This window comes from Oncorhynchus tshawytscha, linkage group LG01 (genome assembly GCF_018296145.1).
Source record: "Oncorhynchus tshawytscha isolate Ot180627B linkage group LG01, Otsh_v2.0, whole genome shotgun sequence".
Classification (NCBI taxonomy): domain Eukaryota; kingdom Metazoa; phylum Chordata; class Actinopteri; order Salmoniformes; family Salmonidae; genus Oncorhynchus; species Oncorhynchus tshawytscha.
In genome coordinates this window covers 78,649,813-78,675,485 of record NC_056429.1, presented here as the reverse complement: position 1 = coordinate 78,675,485, position 25,673 = coordinate 78,649,813, and the positions used below count along the sequence as shown (strand labels likewise).

At 41.5% G+C, this 25,673-nt stretch overlaps 1 protein-coding gene across 4 annotated transcripts in view; it reads right to left on the bottom strand.

The window, feature by feature from the left end:
- LOC112257636 (ankyrin repeat and fibronectin type-III domain-containing protein 1) overlaps nucleotides 1-25,673 on the bottom strand; it is a 229,162-nt gene that overhangs the window by 170,926 nt on the left and 32,563 nt on the right. For all 4 annotated transcript variants that reach the window (XM_042326082.1, XM_042326077.1, XM_042326097.1 and 1 more), the window contains one exon: nucleotides 10,376-10,647. In XM_042326082.1, the coding sequence (XP_042182016.1) occupies nucleotides 10,376-10,647 (272 nt within the window). The remainder of the gene's footprint in view (nucleotides 1-10,375; nucleotides 10,648-25,673) is intronic.

Below are 25,673 nucleotides of genomic sequence, written 5' to 3'. Positions count from 1 at the left end.
ATTTCAGCTCATGAAACATAGGACCAACATTTTACTTTACATGCTGGAGGAAACAGGTACAATATAATCTATATCCACAGTAAAACGAGTCCTATATCGACATAACCTGAAAGGTCACTCAGCAAGGAAGCCACTCCTCCAAAACCACCATAAAAAAGCCTGACTACGGTTTGCAATTGCACATGGGGACAAAGATGGTACTTTTTGGAGAAATGTCCTCTGGTCTGATGAAACAAAAATAGAACTGTTTGGCCATAATGACCATCGTTATGTTTGGAGGAAAAAGGGGGAGGCTTGCAAGCCGAAGACCACCATTCCAACCGTGAAGCACAAAGGTGGCAGCATCATGTTGTGGGGGTGCTTTGCTGCAGGAGGGATTGGTGCACTTCACAAAATAGATGGCATCTTGAGGAAGGAAAATGATGTGGATATATTGAAGCAACATCTCAAGACATCAGTTAAAGTTAAAGCTTGGTCGCAAATGGGTCTTCCAAATGGACAAGAACCCCAAGCAACCTTCCAAAGTTCTGGCAAAATATCTTAATGACAACAAAGTCAAGGTATAGGAGCATCACAAAGCCCTGACCTCAATCCTATAGAAAATTTGTGGGCAGAACTGAAAAAGCGTGTGGAAGCAAGGAGGCCTACAAACCTGACTCAGTTACACCAGCTCTGTCAGGCGGAATGGGCCAAAATTCACCCATCTAAATTGTGGGAAGCTTGTGGAAGGCTACCCGAAACGTTTGACCCAAGTTAAACAATTTAAAGGCAATGCTACCAAATACTAATTGAGTGTATGTAAACTTCTGACCCACTGGGAATGTGATGAAAGAAATAAAAGCTGAAATAAATAATTCTCTCTACTATTATTCTACTATTATTTCACATTCTTAAAATAAAGTGGTGATCCTAACTGACCTAAAACAGGGAATTTTTACTAGGATTATGTAAGGAATTGTGAAAAACTGTGTTTAAATGTACTTGGCTAAGGTGTATGTAAACGTCCGACTTCAACTGTATGTAAATGGGGTATTTCAGTTTTTCTAAATTTCTAAAAAACAATTTTTGCTTTGTCATTATGGCATATTGTGTGTAGATTGACGGGGATTTTTATTTATTTAATCCATTTTAGAATAAGGCTGTAACGCAACAAAATGTGGAAGAGGTCGAGGGGTCTGAATACTTTCCCAAAGCACTGTATATGTTCTTCTCTAGAGCGCATGAAAATAACTCTGATTTAAGCGTATGTACTTTGGATGGTGCCCATATTGACTGTGTCCGTGCTTACAAATATCTGGGCATCTAGATAGACGAAAAGCATATTGATGAATTAGTTAAGAAGTTGAGAATAAAAATGGGCTTCTTCTATAGACATCGGTCATGCCTCTCTCTTAATAGTAGAAAGCAGATTATTTGTTCGACGTTCCTACCAGCCATAGACTATGAACGCAGCTGACACTTCATTGAATATTAAGTTTATCATAGAGCACTGCCAGTACTTGACTTGGTCAGGAGCTCACTGGAGCTGATGATGATATGTACAGTACATTTAGATTATTCCAGCTTAGTGCTAAATGTCTCTCTGTGAACATAAACTGATAACTGAATGTCTTTCTTTAGCACCATAACATCCCTAACAAGCGTGACCCTGTTCATACAGAGGTATCTTAATATGGAGTAAATTATCATCACACACACACACACAGTTTTAACGCGCCACGTTTCTCACGGGAGGAGAAAGGAGTGGTCACAAACCAACGCTCAGCGTATCTGAACTAAAATAGCCCCACTCTCTCTCTCTCTCACAGACACACACTCTCTCTCCGCCCCAGACAGTCCAGCCCTCCTTCCAGTCCTTCTCACTTCACCTTGCTAATTTGAACAAGGCTTTATTTTGCTGTTTGTAAAGCAGCTGAACTGTAGCGGGGTTGTTAGGCCTCTCCCATGGCTAATTAGGGGACCAATGCTAGCATTCATGGCCCAGCGCGGAGCCCCGTTCTTGGGGAGGCCGCGGCCGCGCTGTCCCTCCTGGCAGCCAGCTCCTGGCACCTCCAAGGCCCTGCGGCCGCCATATTAAGTGACTGCTGAAATTCATGGCCCTGCCTGCCTGCCTGCACTGTGCTGGGCTGCCCGGGGTAGGGGTGTGGGTTACTGTGTGTGTTGGGGAGAATGGGGGTTGTTGCCAATGACAACGCATGCGTTCTCAAACACCCTAGGGCAGGAACGACACATTAGTAAATACTGTGGCTACACTATTTCTTTATTTACTACTGGGAGGTGAGACGTGAGCAATTATACACAAAGTATGGAAGTGTGTGGTGTGTGTACGCAATATACTGAATGTTATGTATGCATTTTTATGTGTATCAGTTGGTGTGTGTGAACTCATATCTTATTCACATACACACTGAGCAGGGAGGAGGTGTGTATATGAGGGCAGAACAGCCATCCTCCTTTCTGAGCGGTTTTGTTTGAGGGGATTAGTCTCAATAAAATGTCCATTTGAATTCATCCAACTAATATTTCTTGCTGGGGGTAATGCATGGAGCTGAACAACACTTTAAATGGTGTTCAGAACAGCCTGCTTGACTTGTCCCGTGATATGATTTGTCCATGGGGAATAGGTTGGTTAACACACCCTCTGTACTGTCCTGCATGGGTCTCTGTGTGTGTGTGCATAGAGAAACAGAGACTAATGACATAAATAAGCTAAACATAAATGAGTAATACTCATCTCCGTGTATGTGATGTGCAGTTACACTATCCACAGTTTTCTAATGTATTAGGACTGATGAAGATTACATAAATTACAAAGGGTAATTCTCCTGAGAAAATATAGTGTGCTTGCTTCAGCTGTCCAAAATCATGTTGTATTTACAAGGGACATGCAGCAGCAGCGATGGAAAAAGTACCCAATTGTCAAAAGTAAAGATACCTTAATAGAAAATGACTCAAGTAAAAGTGAAAGTCACCCAGGAAAATACTACTTGAGTACAAGTCTAAAAGTATTTGATTTAAAATATACTTAAGTATCAAAAGTAAAATGTAATTGCTAAAATATTCTTAAGTATCAAATGTAAAAGTATAAATCATTTAAAATTCCTTATGACGCAAACCAGATGGCACCATTATTTTACGGATAGCCAGGGGCACACACCAACACTCAGACATAATTTACAAACAAAGCATTTGTGTTTAGTGAGTCTGCCAGATCAGAGGCAGTAAGGATGACCAGGGATGTTCTCTTGATAAGTGTGTGAATTGGAAAATGTTCCTGTCCTGCTAAGCATTCAAAATGTAACATGTACTTTTGGGTGTCAGGGAAAATATATGTAATGAGTAAAAAGTACATTACTTTCTTTAGGAATGTAGTGCAGTAAAAGTAAAAGTTATCCCAAAACAATTATAGTAAAGTTAAGTACAGATACCCAAATAATCTACTTAAGTAGTACTTTAAAGTAATTTTACTTAAGTACTTTACACCACTGCTATACAGTACGTTGGGCACCAGGGTTTTTAACATAAACCTGCAAATGACCATCTGTTTTCATATCATGAGTAGGACCCTGAGTTTTCCTGACCAAGTGAGAAGACTGTAGCTAGGACCCCAAGATAATCCTGGCTGGGTCAGGAATAACTCCTGTCCCTAGCCAAAGGCCACACACAATGTAACTCCTGCACCAGTAAGTTACTATATACAGTGCTTTTTATTTTATTTTTACATTTTGTTACATTACAGCCTTATTCTAAAATATATTTTAAAAAATGTCCCTCATCAATCTACACACAACACCCCATAATAACAAAGCGAAAACAGGTTATTTTATTTTTTATTTTTTATTCAGATCCCCTTCACTATGAGACTCTAAATTGAGCTCAGGTGCATCCTGTTTCCATTGATCACCCTTGAGATGCTTCTACAGCTGATTGGAGTCCACCTGTGGTAAAGTGTATTGATTGGACATGATTTGGAAAGGCACACACCTGTCTATACAAGGTCCCAATGTTGACAGCGCATGTAAGACCAAAAACCAAGCCATGAGGTCGACGGAATTGTCTGTAGAGCTCTGAGACAGGATTGTGTCAAGGCACATATCTGGGGAAGGGTAGCAAAACATTTCTGCAGCATTGAAGGTCCCCAAGAACACAGTGGCCTCCATCATTCTTAAGTGGAAGAAGTTTGGAACCAACAAGACTCTTCCTGGAGCTGGCCGCCTGCCCAAACTGAGCAAGTTTTCAAGAAGGTGACCAAGAACCCGATGGTCATTCTGACAGAGCTCCAGAGTTCCTCTGTGGAGATGGGAGAACCTTCCAGAAGAACAACCATCTCTGCCATCTCTCCATCAATCATGCCTTTATGGTAGAGTGGCCAGACAGAAGCCACTTCTCAGTAAAAGGCACAAGACAGCCCGCTTGAAGTTTACCAAACGGCACCTAAAGACTCTCAAAACTTGAGAAACAAAATTCTCCAGTCTAATGAAACCAAGATTGAACTCTTTGGCCTCAATGCCAAGCATCATATATTGAGGAAACCTGGCACCATCCCTATGGTGAAGCATGGTGGTGGCAGCATCAGGTTGTGGGGATGTTTTTCAGGAAAGATGAACAGAGCCAAGTACAGAGATCATTGAAGAAAATCTGCTCCAGTACGCTCAGGACCTCAGAGTGGAGTGAAGATTCATCTTCCAACATGACAACGGCCCTTAGCACACAGCCAAGACAACACAGGAGTGGCTTCGGGACAAGTCTCTGAATGTCCTTGAGTGGCCCAGCTAGAGCCCGGACTTGAACCCAATCGAATATCTCTGGAGAGGCCTGAAAATAGCTGTGCAGCAACACTCCCCATCCAACCAGACAGATCTTGAGAGGATCTGGGAGAATGGGAGAAACTGATTGGACATGGTTCGCGCTTTCAGTTTTTGAGCAAAACACTGGATTTAACCATGGCATGGTGAATATGTCAGAATACAAACAATGGTCATTCCATCCGCGAAGCAATCAAACAGGCAAAACGTCAGTATAGAGACAGAGTGGAGTCGCAATTCAACGGTTCAGACACAAGACGTAAGTGGCAGGGTCTACAGACAATCACGGTCTACAAAAGGAAAACCAGCCACGTCACGGACACCGTCTTGCTTCCAGACCAGCTAAACACATTCTTTGCCTGCTTTGAGGATAACACAGTGCCACCGACACGGCCAGCTACCAAGGACTGTGGGCTCTCCTTCTCTGTGGCCGATGCGAGTAAAACATTTAAATATGTTAACCCTAGCAAGGCTGCCGGCCCAGACAGATCCCTAGCCGCGTCCTCAGAGCATGCGCAGTTATATCAACAGGACAATTGGGGTCGAACGTAACAGCATTCTACAACTCCCTCTTGACTTCCGGAAATTCGTTTTTATCAGCACACAAACACAAGATGAATTAATTAGGAGACATGTGCACCGGTACTTGTACCTGATAGTGTTTACAACTACCCACTGTAACATTTGTCTCTCTTGCAATAATACATGGATTGTACAGAAAAGCCCCAAACAAATAAGCAATTTGTTCAGTTACATTTTGGGATGCTCCTGGATAAAAGCAGAGAGGCACTGAGAGTCTGGAAATGTACCCTGTTATATAGGAATTCAATGGCAGTCATTCAAAGTGACACCGACAGAGACGGACAGAAACGTTTGATGTTTATTGTTGTGCTAAACAGGGATCATCTGGAAAATAAACCCCAGCATTGACTCTCTGTCATAATAAAGGGGAGAAAAAACAGGGTGATAGGAAATATGGAGCTGGAGACTAAGGTAAATAGATAACCCCGTCACCTCTAAAGTAGTAGCAGGAGAAGAGGTCCAGAGTAGACTTAAGAGTCAGAGAGGACAAGCTTGACCCCTCTTAGTCTTTAGGGGAAACACCCCCACTACACTACATTGAAAAAAATCAACAGCTCAAACAAGGACCATTCCACATGGCAGCCTAATGAAAATATGTGTGTAGAATTAGTGAGATGTGTGTCTACAGAAAATGTGTGTGAAAGTGTGTGTAGACTGTGTGTACAGTGTGTGGGATTATTTGCCACTGAGCTGTGGGGACTGCGTTTCTGCGGTGTATAATGTGTGTGTGTGGCTGAGTGTGTGTGTGTGGTGGACAGTGTGTGTTTTATGCTGTGGTGTTTGACTAATAGACAGGCTGAAGGTGGGTCTGGACTCCTGATGGCTGTGGCAGACACCAGAGAATACACCCTGAGCACGAAAAGAGGAGAAGGAGAGGAGACGAGAAAAGAAGGGGAGTGTGGGGGGGGCAGTTAATAACATTACAGAACAACAGTGTTACAAAATAAAACTTCCCCTGCAGCTCCACGCTCAAATTATTATATTTACAAAGTAGAAAGACAGATCTTTTCCTCCTCACAACAGGCTTCAATCAGACAGCATCGAGGCCATTTCAGCAGCCCGCCTGCCACCTGTCGTGCTGTGCTGCACTGCGCTCCTCTCAGAACCGAGACAAACTTTCCACAAAAACAAAAGGCCATTCCCGCTCGTCTTTTATGACACCCAAGGCAAATAGAGCTGTGGATTTTCCATCGGGAGCCTAAGTGACGGGCCTGGGAGAAAAACACTGGAATAGTTGTGTCACTAAGCGGTCTGTCTCTCTCCGTCTCTCTCTCCTACTTTAGAGACATTGGTTACATTTTTACCTGACTAACTCATCCGGAATGACATTTCTGCTATGGCTAAAGGTAAAATACATTGGCTGTACCTCAAATTACACCATTTGCCCAAATAGTGCATTAGTTTGGGATAGCCATTATTTCTTTGTATCTGGCTCTGGCTAAAAGCAGTGCACTACATAGGTAATAACTAGATGCCCTTATTCTAATAATGAGTAAGGAGAAAGAGAAAAGGCCAAAAAGGAAGTAGATGAGTTTTTATGACATCCTCTGTGAGTCAGCAGTCCCATAGCTCTACCCAGGATTCATAGGGAGATTTGGACCTGATATTGACAGTTACGGGTAACAATGGCTGACTTACTGGAAGATGGTCCAGAAACAGAGGGGCTTATCAGCCAGGACATACGGAGATAATATCCAACTGACATGATTGAAATTCAACTGTAATGAGACAAAGAGAAAATGCAGTAGAATGTTTGGCTAAAACATAGAATGAACATGCTTAGAGGGCTTGGAAGTGATCAGGCCTACTTATTACCTAAACATCAATGGTGGAAAAAACAAATCCCCCTTAAATTCGATCTCTCAAGGACGTCATTCTGTCAACTAGAGTTTCAATGTTACATCAGAGACGCTGGGACTTTCTTCCCACACACATTAGACCTGTTTCCTAATCAGCCACACAGTCAGTCAGGGAAAACTTTGGGCCATGGTAATGTCAGAGGAGGATATTAGATCTGGCTATGATACAGTTGCTTAGCGACTGCTTCACACCATTTCAGACTGACGTATGACTCTATATGTAATGCGATTCAATACTGTGATTTTATTAAGATTCCATGGTCCAAACATATTGCTCACCATATGTCTGCTGTAGAGGGACAAGAGAGAGCCATGAGAAAATGAGTTTGCTGAAAACAAATTGGCTCCTTATTTAAAAAGAAGACAGAGAACAATAAATTAAGGGAAAACACTGGAGTTTTGGTAGAGCAAACTAAAGCAAAAATATTATTGGGATACTGTCAAAACGATACGACAGTATTTATTGTCAAAAATAATATTCAGATATGTAACTGCATCGATCTTTCCCCCATCACTAGGATTATTGTGTTATGTCAATACTGTAGCTGGTGATCAGTTTGAAAACCCAGCACCGAGCTTCTGCTTCACGGCAACAAAATACACATCATTGCATCAAAGCGATACATTGCTCTGTATAGCTCTTGCTCCATTAATCTTTCCTCGATTCCTCCCATTCTCTCTCCTCTCCTCCTTCTCAAAACTGAAGAAAGTCAGAGTGGAAGGACTTTGGACCTTCTAATCAAATACGATTGAGAAGGAAGCAAAGAGAGAGGACGCAATGAGGTCCCTTCCATAACCCCTCATCTTGAAGTGGAGAGACAATTCATCAACTCTTGGAGGACAATGGAAGTGAATAAAAAAAGCGTATTTATTGCTCAAAGTTTCGGCGTTTTTTCTACAACTGCCATTGTCCTCCAAGAGTTGCTGAATCTCCTTTTTACTTCAGGTTGCTCCTCAATTCATTCACTTTGGTTGGAGGGTTACACCAGTGTTCCCTTCCCATAACCACTCATCTTCACAGGGTCAGAAGGGGTCAACTAAAGAATACCTCCTCTATCCCCTCATCTTTAGGTCCTGTTGCCAACCAGGAGAAAATCAAGGCCTTTCTCACTGCAATAAAGGTCAAGCTGTTTGAAAACCCACCACAGAGCAACTGCACAGCAACCAAAAACACTTCATTGTGCCAAAGCACATTACTCTGTATGGCTCCTTCACAAGTTATCTTTACTCGATTCCTCCCATCCACTCTCCTTGCCTCCTTTTCAAAACCCATTGTAGAAGAAGGTAAAAGAGTGAAAGACCGTTGAGTGAAGGGCCCTTGGACCTTCTACTCCAAACTATGATTGAGAAGGAAGCAAGGAGAGAGGATGCAATGAATCACAGAAAGACAACTTGTGAAAGAATACTTTTCAATCTATTAATAAACATAATCTCCATGCAGAACACAGGAAACCAGAACCAGTCTCAGTCATTAATGTAGCATAACGTCAACCTACATCCCTGTTCACCGGCTGACCTTTTAACCCCCTTGGGTTGCTTTTCAAAATATTTTCAATACTTCTGTGTACCCCATGTCCCTCCAATACATATGTATTTTGAGGAGGGCCCTCAAGACATTCCTAAATTCTGACTACACAACATACTCAGTGGCCTACCAAACCCTACAGATAAAACTGTTGCAGCAGAGACCTGAAATGTGCCGAGTTCAAGCGAATTCTCCAGCTGGCTGCCACCTACAAGGGATCAGCGGCCGGGAGTAAGGACAAATCAGGGCAGGCAACTACGGGTGGTAAGATGTAACACTGGATTCCAATACCATCATTAGTTAGGTTTTTAAACAGACACTAAATATAGTTTTTGTTCATGTGTTTCTCTCTTAATCATGTGTAAATTGTGTAAATAAAACCCATCTACTCTAATTTGGGTAAATGTTTTCAGATAGTCGTCCTGTCTTCCAGTGCCTCATCAGAGGAAGGTTAGGAGGCAGGTCTGTTCTGTGCTGTGCCAAGCCCAGACTGACTGAATGACTCATAGCAGTGTGGGAAGGCTACAGAATGTACTACTCAGGAAACAGTCATAACTAACATTTGAGGAGGTTTAGGTGAGGTTTTCAAGAGAAGAGTTCTGTACCGTGTTATATAAAAACACTTACCCTAGAGGTATCTAAGTAATGCAGAAGAGGCATGGCATATTGTTTGATTGGCAGACGCCAAAAGGAATGGAGACACTCTACAGACATTATACAATAGACTTGCATACGCCCTTACACTCTCTTTCTCTCTGACAGACACACACTTACCCTGCTGCACAAAAAGTCTAAAACATGCACATACCATGCCCTTGGGGCTTTAGGATTCCATCTGCGCAAAGCATTGTTCTGAGATATTGAGCATCAAAGTTTTCACATCCCAGATCTCAGAACTGTTTTGTAGTGAATTCTTATTTCATAACCCATACAGGTCCTCGTCTTAAAGGTACATAAAGTGCAGAGTATCAAAATCCTGTGTATTTGTAAATCCGTTTTATTAGGGTGCAATCTTATGGCTCTGAAATATCAATCTGGATATGGGACTTCTGAATTAAACATGTTCAGTTTTTATGAAAACTGTAGCTATTTGAATACACAAATGATAGAATAACACTATTTTACCAAGATAGTGTTTGATGATGTGTTCTGACTCTAAGATCACCAGACAAATTACTGTCATGACTGAACAACGACATGCCATCATGTACTTTCAGATTTCTGACAGTGTTGTTTTTTTCTTTCTTGCGTGACATTATTGCTGGCTAGATTAACCTAGACCATACTTCGAGGGAGATGGCAGAGACATGTGTTCCGAATGGTCCGTTTGTATTTGCTCAGGCTTGTGACTGGCTTGCAGATAGAACCTTATAGCCGCAAAATCAAGTGGGTTTATGCAGAGAGAACTTTCTCAAATCTAACTTCATAGACATATGAAGAACCATCTAAAAATCATGTATATATGACTAACTCGTTTATGACAAAAATGTCAGATAGAACCTTATAGTCCCATGGTCTCAAAACTCTCTCTTAGTCACACAACCACCACCACGACACACACACACACACATTTACATTACATTTCTGCACAGTCCTGTACTCACATGTATGTTCCTGAGTTTCTTCTTGCCTCTCTCCAGCTTGCTGAGGAGTCTGTGCTGCTGCTGCTCTCTGGGCGCCGACTGCATCAGACGGTCGTCAACGGATACAGTCTTCCTCAGAGCCGCCCGCTCACCCGCTGTCTCTCCCTCACCCGCTGCTGTTGCTGTCTCACCCAGGGGGAGGCTTCTCACACCCGGGGCCGGTGCTGGGGCTGGGGCCTGGGCTGATGATATGGGAGATGGCTCTGTTCTGTCGAAGTCCCGCTGCACTGAGCCTGGACAACAGAAACCAGAGATGCACCACTGATAACCTACACCAGCATAGACAAAAGGATAGTATACAACACCACACACACGAGCACACACACACACACATGCATACGTGCAAACACACATGCATACGCCCGCACACACACACATTCAGAAAGCAATGGCACACAAAATCTAAATATATAGAGATCAATAGACAATTAGAGAGAAAGAGAAAAGGAGAGAACTGAAGAAATACAAGTGGACATATTGTGTGGGAGTGAATTGCTCCTTTGGCACCGTCTTAGATAGAACACCAGGATTAATAGTCTCACATTGTCTGCAAACAAACAAAACTTAACTGGTCTCTGGTCACCTCAAAGATATGTGCAATCACAAGCAAACACCTCACACACACACACACACACACACACAAACATATACACAAACACACACACACACATTTAATTTGCTGTTTTCCTCTCTTCCCAGCTGTCAGGTGAGGCGGTTTCATCTTTCTCTCTGCTCAGTGTGTCTGTCTGCTGTTGTGTGTGTGTGTGTGTGTGTGTGTGAGTGTCTGTGTGACACAAACAAGCACGCACACGCACACATATACACAGGAACAATATCAATTGCATACTCCTTGCGTCCTCTCTCCTTGTCTCCTCCTCAAAACCCATTGGATGAGAATGTCAGAGGTCCCTCCCCTCTGACCTTCTCCTCAAATATGGTTTGAGGAGGCGGCGAGATGAGAGGATGAGAGGAGTATACAATTGAGATCATCCCATACAAGCTCAAACACACAGCAGACACTAGCACACTTTTAAGCTGGTGTTCTCAGACAGAAAACATGATCAAAGTCAAGAAACTTCATTCCAGACTAATAGAAAAATAATTATACTTCAGACATTATGAAGAGATGTCACACACGCACAAATCTGCTGTCCTTCTCTCTTCCCTCCAACTTTCTCAGGTGAAGCGGTTTCATGTTTCACTCTGCTCACTGTGTTTGTCTGTCGGCTGTTGCGAGTGTGTGAGTATGTTTATGTGATAAACATACAGATACGGTTGTGTGTGTATGTATGTGTGCATGCAAGCGTGTGTCTTTGTGTGTGTCTGTGTGCATGCCGAATGTGGGTGTGTCTGCGTGCACGTGAGCGTGTGTGTGTGTGTCTGCAGTAGAATGTATCAGGCTCGTCTCATGGGCTACCTCAACACCTGAGAGCAGCTCTGTACTGGCAGAATGACAGAAGCCCTAACCAGCCCATTAAATCTGCATGAAGGCCTCATTCAGCCTATACACAACCCTTTTATTATTAGAACTACCATTCAATGCCAATATTAGCTCAGACTTAAGGATATCCCACATAGGTCTGGCCAATATGTACAAAATATCATATCACAGTATTTTTCTCATTTTTGAAGGTAGGACGGTATCTGGCGTTTCTGAATAATACAACTTCTAAATATGCTTTATTGGTAGTTCATGGCAACAAATGAAAATCAGTGGTTTTAGTGGGCTTTCTCCATTCTGATTGCTTTATACTGTTCAACCAAACTTCAACCCAAAATATTAGGAGCATAAAACTGACAGTGAACTAGTCCTATTTGTAGAACATTACGTAGGAATCAAAATCCTATTTTGTAGCCTCAAACTCCAGTACTCGAGCAATGGTACCATTTGCATAGTTATTTGTTCACTTCAAGCATTCAATTGCAGCATTTTCAAACATTTCTTAATTTCCTGCACTAATTTGTTATTGTTTACCCACTGTCACATTTCTTTTGTCTTTGTATGCCTCTATTTTGTAAAAATAATTGTACAAAATATATTTTATTAGAATAATTATCCTCTGACTGTTTATTTTTCGGGTTCAATTGCAGATCTTACATTCGCCACTAGGAGTAGTCGGCCGATTTCCAGGGGTCTATTTGGCAAGCTTGCCTTCCCGAAGTTGTTGATTTGTCATCCTAGAAAATGTCCAGCTGCAGATTATGCACGCTGAGGCTGTCTGTTCTGCAAACCTCAAAGTGCATGCGTATCAGATGGTACAGTATGTGTGCACATTTGTTGGTCGCCTGAGTCAGTAGCTTTGTTGCTGGGCATCAGCATACTACGCACATACCAGTCGGTGCACTAGCTCTGGCCCAGGCCGTTATGTTAACCACTGTTGCTTGTGCAGCTAGCAAAGATTTTTATAAGTAAACCAAGATAGACCACAGCCTGTCGTTTCCGGAACAAATTAGTCATAATGGGCACAACAAGCAAGGAGGTGGGCAGAGCCAAGCACAAGCTAGCGAGATCCTATTTGCCTGTTATGGCATGCATCTGCATATTTCTGTTCCCTATATTTCCGTTGGGGAATGCCTACTCTGTGAAATGCGCGTGTGCAATAACTCATTTCGCAATCCTTCTAAACAGTGCAATTTCTTTCAATTTCAACTTTGGCAAATGGGCAAAGTCTACAAAACTTAGTCCACTCTGCTCAAAACAGATTCTAGTTTTGGGAACAGAAACTGTATTGAGATCAAAAGTTTCATCGATGAGAAAATTTGCTATCATATTTGGTAGTGATTGGGAACGCTAAGCGGATGCTTCACATTTATACATACGGTGAAATATCAGTCTCATTGTTCTATCTGTATAGCTATTACACACTAGCTAGCTAGCACGTTTACGCTAGCTAGCTAGTACCCAAGCTAGTGCACATTAGCTATCTAGCAGCCTGGTAGACACTAGCAAGCTGTAGTACACACTAGCTGTAGTTCACACTAGCTTCTAATTCTAAATGTCATTTCAACACCAGTGCTGTTGGTGGTGGTAAGGCACCATTTGACCTGTCTGAGCTTTTATGTCTCACAGTGTCTGTATCCTGAGAATGTATCTGCTGGATCAGTACTCAGCTGTTAGCAACTTCTTATTGGCAATAAAAATGGATTGATTGCTATAATTGTTTTAGTCATTTGTGAATTACTTAATGTTAAAAAATGTATTAAACATGAAACTACCATTATAGAAGGTCAAGTAAAAACCCAAACCAGAGCTTGAATGAATACCGATATATATTTTTAACGGTTTACCGCCCAGCCCTAATCCCACAGACACTCGGTTCATTACAATATAATGGATATTACACATAATAATTCATATTTTATAGTAGTAAGATACAAAATAAAAATAAAACCCTATACAATTCCTATTCTTAAATATACTTTGCTTAACTTTAAAATGGACACTTAACACCCAGTTTAGTCACACTATTTGGATAGTCTGGATTTTCATTTTTTAAATCAACAAACGTTACGGTTAGGTTTAGAATTAGGGTTAGGGTATGGGTCATGGTTAGGGTAAGGGTTCCGTTTAGGGTTAGGATAAGGGTTAAGGTTAGGGTTAGGGTTAGTAGGGTAGGTGGAAATGTCACTGATAATCTACAGATGGACTATCCAAATAAAGTATAATCTGGCACTTGCAACGTCAGGGTTGTGAGATCAATTCCCGGGGGACCAGTACGAAAATGTATGCATTCACTCACGTAAATCGCTCTGGATAATAGTGTCTGCTAAATTAGTAAAATGTAATGTAAACTCATCGCTGTGAGATTGCGGCCAACATCTGCTTTTAGTCGTTAGTCTTTGCGGTGTGTTTTTTCCTATATACAGTGGAGCAAAAACGTACACTGCTCAAAAAAATAAAGGGAACACTTAAACAACACAATGTAACTCCAAGTCAATCACACTTCTGTGAAATCAAACTGTCCACTTAGGAAACAACACTGATTGACAATAAATTTTACATGCTGTTGTGCAAATGGAATAGACAAAAGATGGAAATTATAGGTAATTAGCAAGACACCCCCAATAAAGGAGTGGTTCTACAGGTGGTGACCACAGACCACTTCTCAGTTCCTATGCTTCCTGGCTGATGTTTTGGTCACTTTTGAATGCTGGCGGTGCTTTCACTCTAGTGGTAGCATGAGACAGAGTCTACAACCCACACAAGTGGCTCAGGTAGTGCAGCTCATCCAGGATGGCACATCAATGCGAGCTGTGGCAAGAAGGTTTGCTGTGTCTGCCAGCGTAGTGTGCAGAGTATGGAGGCGCGACCAGGAGACAGGCCAGTACATTAGGAGACGTGGAGGAGGCCGTAGGAAAGCAACAACCTAGCAGTAGGACCGCTACCTCCGCCTTTGTGCAAGGAGGAGCAGGAGGAGCACTGCCAGAGCCCTGCAAAATGACCTCCAGCAGGCCACAAATGTGCATGTGTCTGCTCAAACGGTCAGAAACAGACTCCATGAGGGTGGTATGAGGGGCCGACTTCCACAGGTGGGGGTTGTGCTTACAGCCCAACACCGTGCAGGACATTTGGCATTTGCCAGAGAACACCAAGATTGGCAAATTCGCCACTGGCGCCCTGTGCTCATCACAGATGAAAGCAGGTTCACACTGAGTACATGTGACAGACGTGACAGAGTCTGGAGACGCCGTGGAGAAAGTTCTGCTGCGTGCAACATCCTCCAGCATGACCGGTTTGGCGGTGGGTCAGTCATGGTGTGGGGTGGCATTTCTTTGGGGGGCCGCACAGCCCTCCATGTGCTTGCCAGAGATAGCCTGACTGCCATTAGGTACCGAGATGAGATCCTCAGACCCCTTGTGAGACCATATGCTGGTGCGGTTTGCACTGGGTTCCTCCCAATGCAAGACAATGCTAGACCTCATGTGGCTGGAGTGTGTCAGCAGTTCCTGCAAGAGGAAGGCATTGATGCTATGAACTCTTCCAGGTCTGGGAGGAGATCCCTCAGGAGACCATCCGCCACCTCATCAGGAGCATGCCCAGGCGTTGTAGGGAGGTCATACAGGCACGTGGAGACCACACACACTACTGAGCCTCATTTTGACTTGTTTTAAGGACATTACATCAAAGTTGGATCAGCCTGTAGTGTGTGACTCCAAATCCAGACCTCCATGGGTTGATAAATTTGATTTCCATTGATAATTTCTGTGATTTTGTTGTCAGCACATTCAACTATGTAAAGAAAAGTATTTAATAATAATATTTCATTCATTCAGATCTAGGATGTGTTATTTTAGTGTTCCCTTTATTTTCTTGAGCAGTGTATTTAGTCTGCCACCAATTGTGCAAGTTCTCCTACTTAAAAATATTAGAGAGGCCTGTAATTTTCATCATAGGTACACTTCAACTATGACAGACAAAATTATTTTAAAAATCCAGAAAATCACATTGTAGGATTTTTAATGAATTTATTTGCAAATTATGGTGGAAAATAAGTATTTGGTCAATAACAAACGTTTATCTCAATACTTTGTTATATACCCTTTGTTGGCAATGACAGAGGTCAAACGTTTTCTGTAAGTCTTCACAAGGTTTTCACACACTCTTGCTGGTATTTTGGCCCATTCCTCCATGCAGATCTCCTCTAGAGCAGTGATGTTTTGGGGCTGTTGCTGGGCAACATGGACTTTCAACTCCCTCCAAAGATTTTCTATGGGGTTGTACCTCTGGTTGGTATGTATACTGCTCTAGAGCTCTCCAGACAAGTGTGTATGAGTGTGTGTGCGTGTGTATATATGTTGTTGCTATAGAGAGCTCTCCAGACATGTGTGTATGAGTGTGTGTGTGGTTGTTGCAGTAGAGAGTTCTACAGACCACACTGGTAGGCAACACTACTCATCAGAAGGCCCCTGTAATTCAAAACCATCCATCATCATATGACAGTTAACAGGTGCTCTAGTCTTACATAAGGCTAGGTAGTTTCTAAAGTACTGTCTGGAGGGGCTGGGGGAACCAATAGAGCTTCACAAACAGTGACTTCACAAATAGTGAGTCACCTCATAACCAGTATCTTCTTCAGGGGTGCAGACTTTTGTTCCAGCACAGCATTAACACAACTGATTTCACTAAATTAAGTGCTTCTCAAGCCATTGGTTAGTTAGTTGAATACCAGTCTGTAGCTTTTCAGAGGGGTATGGGAGAGTGGGGTATGTTGAGAAAAAGGGTAAATTGAGCTACCCTTTCTAGGAAACCATACACAAAATGTTTAATTTGACCTAATATTTAGGAAGAGGTCATCATTTAATGGAGTCTGCAAAGGAAGAAACCACATGGAAAAAGTGGTAGGCAAGTTAGATCCAAAAAACAGATTTTCAAATGAATTTATTGTGTTAGAGGTATCATTAAGCTTGTATCTAAACCAAAGTAGATAATTTTAAGATTATTCTATATACCAGTTGGGGTCTCTATAATCTTCAATATGAGGTCCAAACCTAGCATGGAAGTGCATCCTTGTAGCTGTGTGTGTGATAAAATATGCAAAATGTTTGCCTTGGGGTAAACTGAGCCAATGGCTATGGGGTACGTTGAGCCAATGGCTATGGGGTACGTTGAGCCAATGGTTGAGCCAAAGGCAAGTTGAGCAAATGAAAGTGTTTTCTTCCCATACGTAATGCAAGATGTTAAGCCTGTATTAAAATGTGCTTAAAATTATTATATTACAAAAAAGTGAGTGTGATTGTGTTGAATTGTGTTTGAGAAATAAAGATAGTGGTATTATCTTTTTAAAACATTCTCTATCTCATTCAGTACAGAAATGTGCAGGCGGCTTAATTTACCCTGTCACGTGGCTCAACTTAACAGAGACCACTTTTTTTGGACAAGCTATGTTTTCAAAACTGTAATGTTTACATGAATTCTGATTATTTCCAGGGATACACAACATCCTGAAATGTATGTAGATAATGTATCTTTGTCTTTTAATACTATATTTCTCTTGACTGAGTGATGCTGATTGTAGAAAAATGGCTCAACTTACCCCACTCTCCCCTAGTTAGCCAGTTAACGTTGATGAACAACCATAAATAACTATTGATTGTCTTGTTAATTAAGAAAGCTAAACTTGTTGAGTCAATAAGGCCATTTCAAGCTTATCTTTCAAAAAAATAAAAGGCTATTTTAGAACATTTATGCAAGTTAGCTGGCTAACTCATTGATCCTGTTTTGAAGTATAGCCCTCAGGCTCAGGGTTGGTGGCTCGTCATAAAGTGTATGAAATATAGGATTCCGTCACCGCCATGGTGACCCATACTGCTCACCACATGCTGTGACCTGGGGATAATTAAAGGGAGTGGTCCTACTGTGAGTAGCCATTTAGATGTCCGGGTGACATTCTTATTTACAATGACAGCCTATGAACAGTGGGTTAACTGCCTTGTTCAGGGGCAGAACGACAGACTTCTACCTTGGCAGCTCGGGAATTCGATCTAGCAACATTTTGGTTACTGGCCCAGCACTCTAACCACTAGGCTACCTGCCGCCCCAACAAATAAAGAGTAGACATCTTTCTTTTCCAGACAATTTTCCATTTTTGAAAGCCCGCCCAATCACCATATGTTTTAAATGACTACTGACTTTGCTGATAGCTGTGTTAATGAGGAAAAGTTTGACTTACTATGACTGCGATATTTACTTAATAGAAATTTTGCAGGACAAAATATCTTGAGATGCACCATCTTGTTTTCAAGTGTCCAAAAAAATAATAATACTTAGTAACAATGTTTATAATCAATCCTCAAGGTGTTTTTCAAATATCTATTCGATCAGTAGGAGCGAGAGGAAAAATGGCTACCTCTGTATTTTACGCAAGAATCACTCTGAGAGCCATCAGGTGACCACTTGCGCAATGTAGCCGCTTCGGCTTATTCTTCAACATAAAGGCGTGAAACTACGTCACAATGCTGTAGACACCTTGGGGAATACGTAGAAAAAGTAATCTGGTTGATAGCCCATTCACTGCTCAATAGGGACGCATCGGAACGCAGAGCATTCAAAACATGAGTCACTTACAGATTGGATTTTTCTCAGGCTTTCGCCTGCAATATCAGTTCTGTTATACTCACAGAAAATATTTTTATTTTTACAAAAAAATAATTAAAAAACGTAAATTAACATTAAAAAAGTTAGTGGAAACTACTAATAGGCCCGAAAACTAATAAAGACTACAGCTACAACTACTAATACAACTTAGAAAAATAAGTATCCATACAGTGCCTTCAGAAAGTATTCATACTTCTTGACTTATTCCACATTTTGTTATTTTGAAACCTGAATTCAAATGTATTAAATATTTTTTTTAAATCTCACCCACCAACACACAATTCCCCATAATGAAAACATGTTTTTAGAAATGTTTGCTAATTTATTGAAAATGAAATACAGAAATATCTTGTTTATATTCAGTTCCAGTCAAAAGTTTGGATACACCTACTCATTCCAGGGCTCATGAAGTAGTCACCTGGAATGCATTTCAATTAACAGGTATGCCTTCTTAAAAGTTAATTTGTGGAATTTCTTTCCTACTTAATGTGTTTGAGCCAATCAGTTGTGTTGTGACAAGGTAGGGGTGGTATCCAGAAGATAGTCCTATTTGGTAAAAGACCAAGTCCATATTATGGCCAAGTCCATATGAAGAACAGCTCAAATAAGCAAAAAAGAAATGACAGTCCATCATTACAAGCGCTATGATGAAACTGGCTCTCATGATGACCGCCACAGGAAAGGAAGACCCAGAGTTACCTCTGCTGCAGAGGATAAGTTCATTAGAGTTACCGGCCTTAGAAATTGCAGCTCAAATAAATGCTTCACAGAGTTCAAGTAACGGACACATCTCAACATCAACTGTTCAGAGGAGACTGTGTGAACAGGCTTTCAAGGTCGAATTGCAGCAAAGAAACCACTACTAAAGAACACCAATAATAAGAAGAGACTTGCTTGGGCCAACAAACATGGGCAACGGACATTAGACCGGTGGAAATCTGTCTGTCCTTTGATCTGATGAGTTCAAATTTGACATTTTTGGTTCCAACCGAAAATCTTTATGAGATGCAAAGTAGGTGAACGGATGATCTCTGTATGTGTGGTTCCCACCGTGAAGCATGGAGGAGGTGGTGTGATGGTGCTTTGCTGGTGACACTGCCTGTGATTTATTTAGAATTCAAGGCACACTGACCACATCTGACCTCAACTCAATTGAGATGGTTTGGGATGAGTTGGACCACAGAGTGAAGGAAAAGCAGCCAACAAGGGCTCAGCATATGTGGGAACTCCTTCAAGACTGTCGGAAAAGCATTCCTCATGAAGCTAGTTGAGAGAATGCCAAGAGTGTGCAAAGCTGTCATCAAGGCAAATGGTGGCTACTTTGAAGAATCTCAAATATAAAATATATTTTGATTTGTTTAACACTTTTTTGGTTACTACATGATTCCATATGTGTTATTTCATAGTTTTGAGGTCTTCACTATTATTCTAAAATGTAGAAAATAGTAAAAATAAAGAAAAACCATTGAGTGGGTGTGTCCAAACTTTTGACTGGTACTGTATTATTCTTACCCCTTTACTATGACACTCCAAACTGAGATCAGGTGCTTCCAATAGCACCTGTGGCTAGGCCTGTGGCGGCCACAAAATTTAGTCAGCCAGTGACTGTCAAGCAAATAACTGTCGATCTCACGGTAATTTACTGTTAATTAACAAACACATTCAGCATCTCTTGGCTTTCACACATAGACTACAAGCCACTGATGCAGACATCTACATTTGAAAAAGTCAAATAAATCCATGTATTATAGCCTACACCTTCACAATAAATCCATTATTTATTTTAGACAGGTCTAAAGAAGCATGGTATGAAGAAAATGCCGTCCATTTCAGAAAAACAGAATAGCATACTCTGAGTTTTCCTTATGTTAGGTCCTAATGCGGCTATGCCAAATGGCTGTGGGCTACACTAGCTCATTTAGCAGACAAGATTTGCTTAGAATTCCGTGGCATTATTGAAGAATACAAGTGAACCAAGCTGAATAACATATACATATTTTCTCCAAATGATCTGAGGGAGTGCGCACATGCGGATATTCTGTGTTGAGTGGTTAACAAAGAAATAGGTACTCCTATTTGCTTAATTTAGAGTTATTAATGTAACTTGTTGTTCTACAAACATTGGGCTATATGTTTAGATTTTTTATAGATTTTAAGGCTGCATGATGTAACAAATGATGATTTGAAAAAAGTTGCTTGAAAAGGCATGAGCTCTGCTTTGTTTTTTGCGCAGGCTGTACATACTTCATTAGTCTCTCATTCACAATTTGACAAGTAGTTGATAATGCTATGAATTCCACGCAGGTGTCCCCTTTTTGGCTGTAATGCACCCTTTAAAAAATCCATGCATGTGTTGTGCCCTTCTCCCTGAGTGCTGCGCGCTCTCCATCATGTGATCGTTTTTTTCTCACAGGCTACAAGTGAAGACAGACACACCAGGGACGCAACTGCAACTTAATACATGTCATCTATGCATTTAAATAGTGAATGGAGGGTGCTTTCTCGTGATTCATTTTTATGGCAGCCAGGTAGGCTATACTCCTGTTGAAAAGATAAGCAATGTGCTTAATATTAGGAAAGTTGAGAAATAAATATAGTAGCCCTAGCCTATAGAAAGCTGATGGGATCCTCCTCCTTTTAAGAGGCCATCACTCTGTTTTCTCACGCAATTGCATAGCCTATAGAAATGTTGCACAATATGAGCTCATATGAGGTGTTGGATTCAATTTTTGATTACATTTGCATTGATGTCAGAGTGATTAGAGGGACAATAGAGTGCTGAGTACCAAGCAGTTAGCCAGTTTGGTAGGCTACTAATGACCATGAGCAGCATCAGAGCTTGGAGAAGCCTAATTACCGTAACTAAACGGTCACGTGGAATTTGACTGCCTTCATGACACATGACCGCAGGTGTGGCGGTAATACGGTCACCGCAACAGCCCTACCTGTGGCCAATTAAATTGTTTGGAAATGATTTAGAAAGAAGCACACCTGTGTCTATATAAGTTCCCACAGTTGACAGTGCATGTCAGAGAGAAAACAACTAACCCAATTGAACATGCTTCGAACTAATGATGAGTGTATGAAGTGGAGGGAGTACAGGGCTTAGCATGTCTCTCGGGGAGGCTAAAAATAGATTGTGGCATGGAAAAATGTAATATTTTTCAGAAGGAATCGGGTAATTGGTTAAGGGAGGAGGATTGGAAGGAAAGAGAGAGGAGGTTGAAAAGAATGAGGGAGGCAGAAGATGGGTTTTAATCTGTTGAAGCGAGCAATAACAAGGGAGAGAGTATGTCGAGGAAGATTGGTGTCAAGTTCAAACAGAGTGAGCCAGACGCCAGTTCGAATTCTGGAGGTGAAATAAAAGGGGTAGAAGGTGTTGTGAGGAGCTCGGAGCCCGAGCCTTGCATTGATGGACATGATTATGATAAAGATATGTTTGGCCCAGTAGGAATGAGAATTTTGAAGAGGATGGAAGCAGGCCTTTTGGCTTATTCATGGGTAGTTTCAGGTTGGGTGGAAAAGATGGTGGGTGCTCTTGAGTCGGTGAAGGTAACCCGAAGTGGACTTGTGATGTTTCTTTATTTCTTCAGATGAGAGGGAGCAGATGCTCTGTGCGACGCAACTTTGATCAAGATCTGTTTCTTGGGAACCAGGCACCACTGAAAGGAGTGATTTCTGAAGTAGCATTAGGTGTGGAAGTGGAGCAATTGAAGTTGAAGATTCCTGGTGTTTGTGACACCAGCCATTTGGTGCAACGCAGACCCGGTGGTGAGCGTGGTGAAACAGTCACTGTCAGTCCTTTTGCGCTTTGAGTCAGTCTCTACCCGACAAATTCATGGTAGGATATATCAGTTATCCTGTTAGAGCTTTTGTGCCGAACCCACTGCTGTATTTCAGGTGTCAGGTTTATGGTCATGTTGCAGCAGTGTGTAGGAGGGAGATTCCAAGATGTGGGAAGTGTGCAGGAGGACATGGGATAGAGGATTGTGTCGTTTCGGTGGATAAGGTTGCTTGTGTCAACTGTAGGGGTACACATGTTGGTGGGGATCGGAAGTGTCCGGTGCGAGAGAGACAGGTTGAGGTGGCTAGAGTCAGAGTAGTGCGGAAGGTGTCGTATGCTGAGGCTGGTGAAGAAAGTAGAGGAGGATAGGTCAAGTGTCAGGGATTCTGAGAGGATCCCTGTGAATAGTAGATCTAGCACAGAGGAATAGGCCAATACATCCTTCAGTAAGGTTGGATTCTTAGCATTCATAGCAATGGTTATCAACTGTACAGCAGAAATGGAATGTAAATCACAGAAAATAGATTTGGTGGCAGCTGCCGAGAAGTACTTGGGTGTACGATAGTTGACTTCGGAAGAGTTACAGGGTGAATGGAGTGTCCCGTCCTCTCAGCCCGTTGGCCTGGGGTAGGATCAGATCGGGCTAAAGTAGTGGAATTAGGTGCTGGGTTTTAATGAGTATAGGTTTAATTGGTAGGGTAATTAAAATGTTTATTTTTTTCAGTTCCCCTTTTCCATTTTGTATCACAAAGTGTAATGGATCTATACCATAGTTCAGTTGGGGGCGGTATTGCAACATATTGGTTGCAAACCACCACTAAACCTAACTGAAGAAGAAGAAGAAGAAAAAGAAGAAGAAGAAGCATGCATGTCAAAAGTGCATGTCAGAGCAGAAACTATACCATGACGTCCCCACTATCTGTCGATCTCCGAGATTGAATTGTGGTGAGGCATATATCTGGAGAAGTGTATAAAACCATTTCTAGAGTGTTGAAAGCAACAGCACAGTGGTCTCCATCATTGGGAAGTGGAAAAATATGGAACTACCCAGAGCTGGCCGTCCAACCAGACTGAGCAACCAGAAAAGAAAGACCTTGGTCCGGGTCCAGCCAAAGCCCAGCCTTGAATCCCATTGGAAATCTGTGGAAAGACTTGAAGATTGCTGTTCACTGCAGAAAAAAAATGTAATTTAACAGAGCGAAAAAATCTGCAAGGAAAAATGGGAGAAAATCCCCAAATCCAGAAATCCAAAGCCGATACAGACATACCCAAGATGACTGAAAGCTTTAATTTCAATCACTTTGCAAAAATGTTTTCATTTGTTATTATGGGGTATTGTGTGTAGATGGGTGAGAGAAAAAAAAATATTTGATCCTTTTTGAATTCAGGCTGTAAACACAACAAAATGTGGAATTAGTCAAGGGGTATGAATACTTTCTGAAGGCACTGAAACTACATATTTACAATGTTTTTCACATTGTGATGTTTCTATTAGTTCAAAACCAAACAGTTTGATCTTAACATTTGAAAAGGGCTTTCTTAAATTCATCGTGTGATTTTAATGCACTGATTTCTATAGGTAAAGTATTCCAGTCATTTCGGCCTTTGTATCTGAAAGATCTTACTGATACAGTTGAAGTCAGAAGTTAACATACACCTTAGCTAAATACATTTAAACTCAGTTTTTCACAATTCCTAACATTTAATCCCAGGAATAATTCCCTGTTTTAGGTCAGTTAGGATCACCACTTTATTTCAAGAATGTGAAATGTCAGAATAATAGTAGAGAGAATGATTAATTTCAGATTTTATTTCTTTCATCACATTCCCAGTGGGTCAGAAGTTTACATGCACTCAATTAGTATTTGTTAGCATTGCCTTAAACAATTTAAACTTAATCAAAGGTTTTGGGTAGCCTTCCACAAGCTTCCCACAATAAGATGGGTGAATTTTGGCACATTCCTCCTGACAGAGCAAGTGTAACTCAGTCAGGTTTGTAGGCCTCCTTGCCCGAAAAAGCTTTTTCAGTTCTGCCCCATTCATTTTCTATAGGAATGAGGTCAGGACTTCTTGATGGCCACTCCAATAACTTGACTTTGTTGTCCTTAATCCATTTTGCCAAAACTTTGGAAGTATGATTGGGGTCATAGTCCATTTGGAAGACCCATTTGCGACCAAGCTTTAACTTCCTGACTGAAGTCTTGAGATGTTGCTTCAATATATCCACAATTTTCCTCCCTCATGATGTCATCTATTTTGTGAAGTGCACCAGTCCCTCCTGCAACAAAGCTCCCCACAACATGATGCTGCCACCCCTGTGCTTCACGGTTGGGATGGTGTTCTTCGGCTTGCAAGCCTCCCCCTTTCTCCTCCAAACATAACGATGGTCATTATGGCCAAACAGTTCTATTTGTGTTTCATCAGACCAGAGGACAGTTCTCCAAAAAGTACGATCTTTGTCCCCATGTGCAGTTGCAAACCGTAGTCTGGCTTTTTTATGGCGGTTTTTGAGCAGTGGCTTCTTCCTTGCTGAGCGGCCTCTTCCTTGCTGAGTGGCCTTTCAGGTTGTGTCGATATAGAACTCGTTTTACTGTGGATATAGATACTTTTGTACTGGTTCCCTCCAGCATCTTCACAAGGTCCTTTGCTGTTGTTCTGGGATTGATTTGCACTTTTCGCACCGAAGTACATTCATCTCTAGGAGATAGAACGTGTCTCCTTCCTGAGCGGTATGACGGCTGCGTGGTCCCATGGTGTTTATACTTGCGTACTATTGTTTGTACAGATGAACATGGTACCTTCAGTCATTTGGAAATTGCTCCTAAGGATGAATCAGACTTGTGGAGGTCTACAAATTTTGGCTGATTTCTTTAGATTTTCCTAGGATGTCAAGCAAAGAGGCACTGAGTTTGAAGGTAGGCCTTGAAATACATCCACAGGTACACCTCCAATTGACTCAAATGATGTCAATTAGCATATCAGAAGCTTCTAAAGCCATGACATTTTCTGTAATTTTCCAAGCTGTTTAAAGGCACAGTCAACTTTGGGTATGTAAACGTCTGACCCACTGGAATTGTGAAACAGTGAATTATAAGTGAAATAATCTGGTCTGTAAACAATTGTTGGAAAAATTGGAAAAATTAACTTGCCAAAACTATAGTTTGTTAACAAGAAATTTGTGTAGTGGTTGAAAATTACTCCATCATAAATGTATGTAAACTTCTGACTTCAACTGTATGTGATATGTGGTTGTCTTACCTAGCTACCTTAAAGGACAATTCCACAAATTTTCAACCTCATGTTCATTATCTCCAGCAGAATAACTGTTTATACATATGTGACAACGGCACATTTTTAAATCACAGTTTTTCTTACTTTTA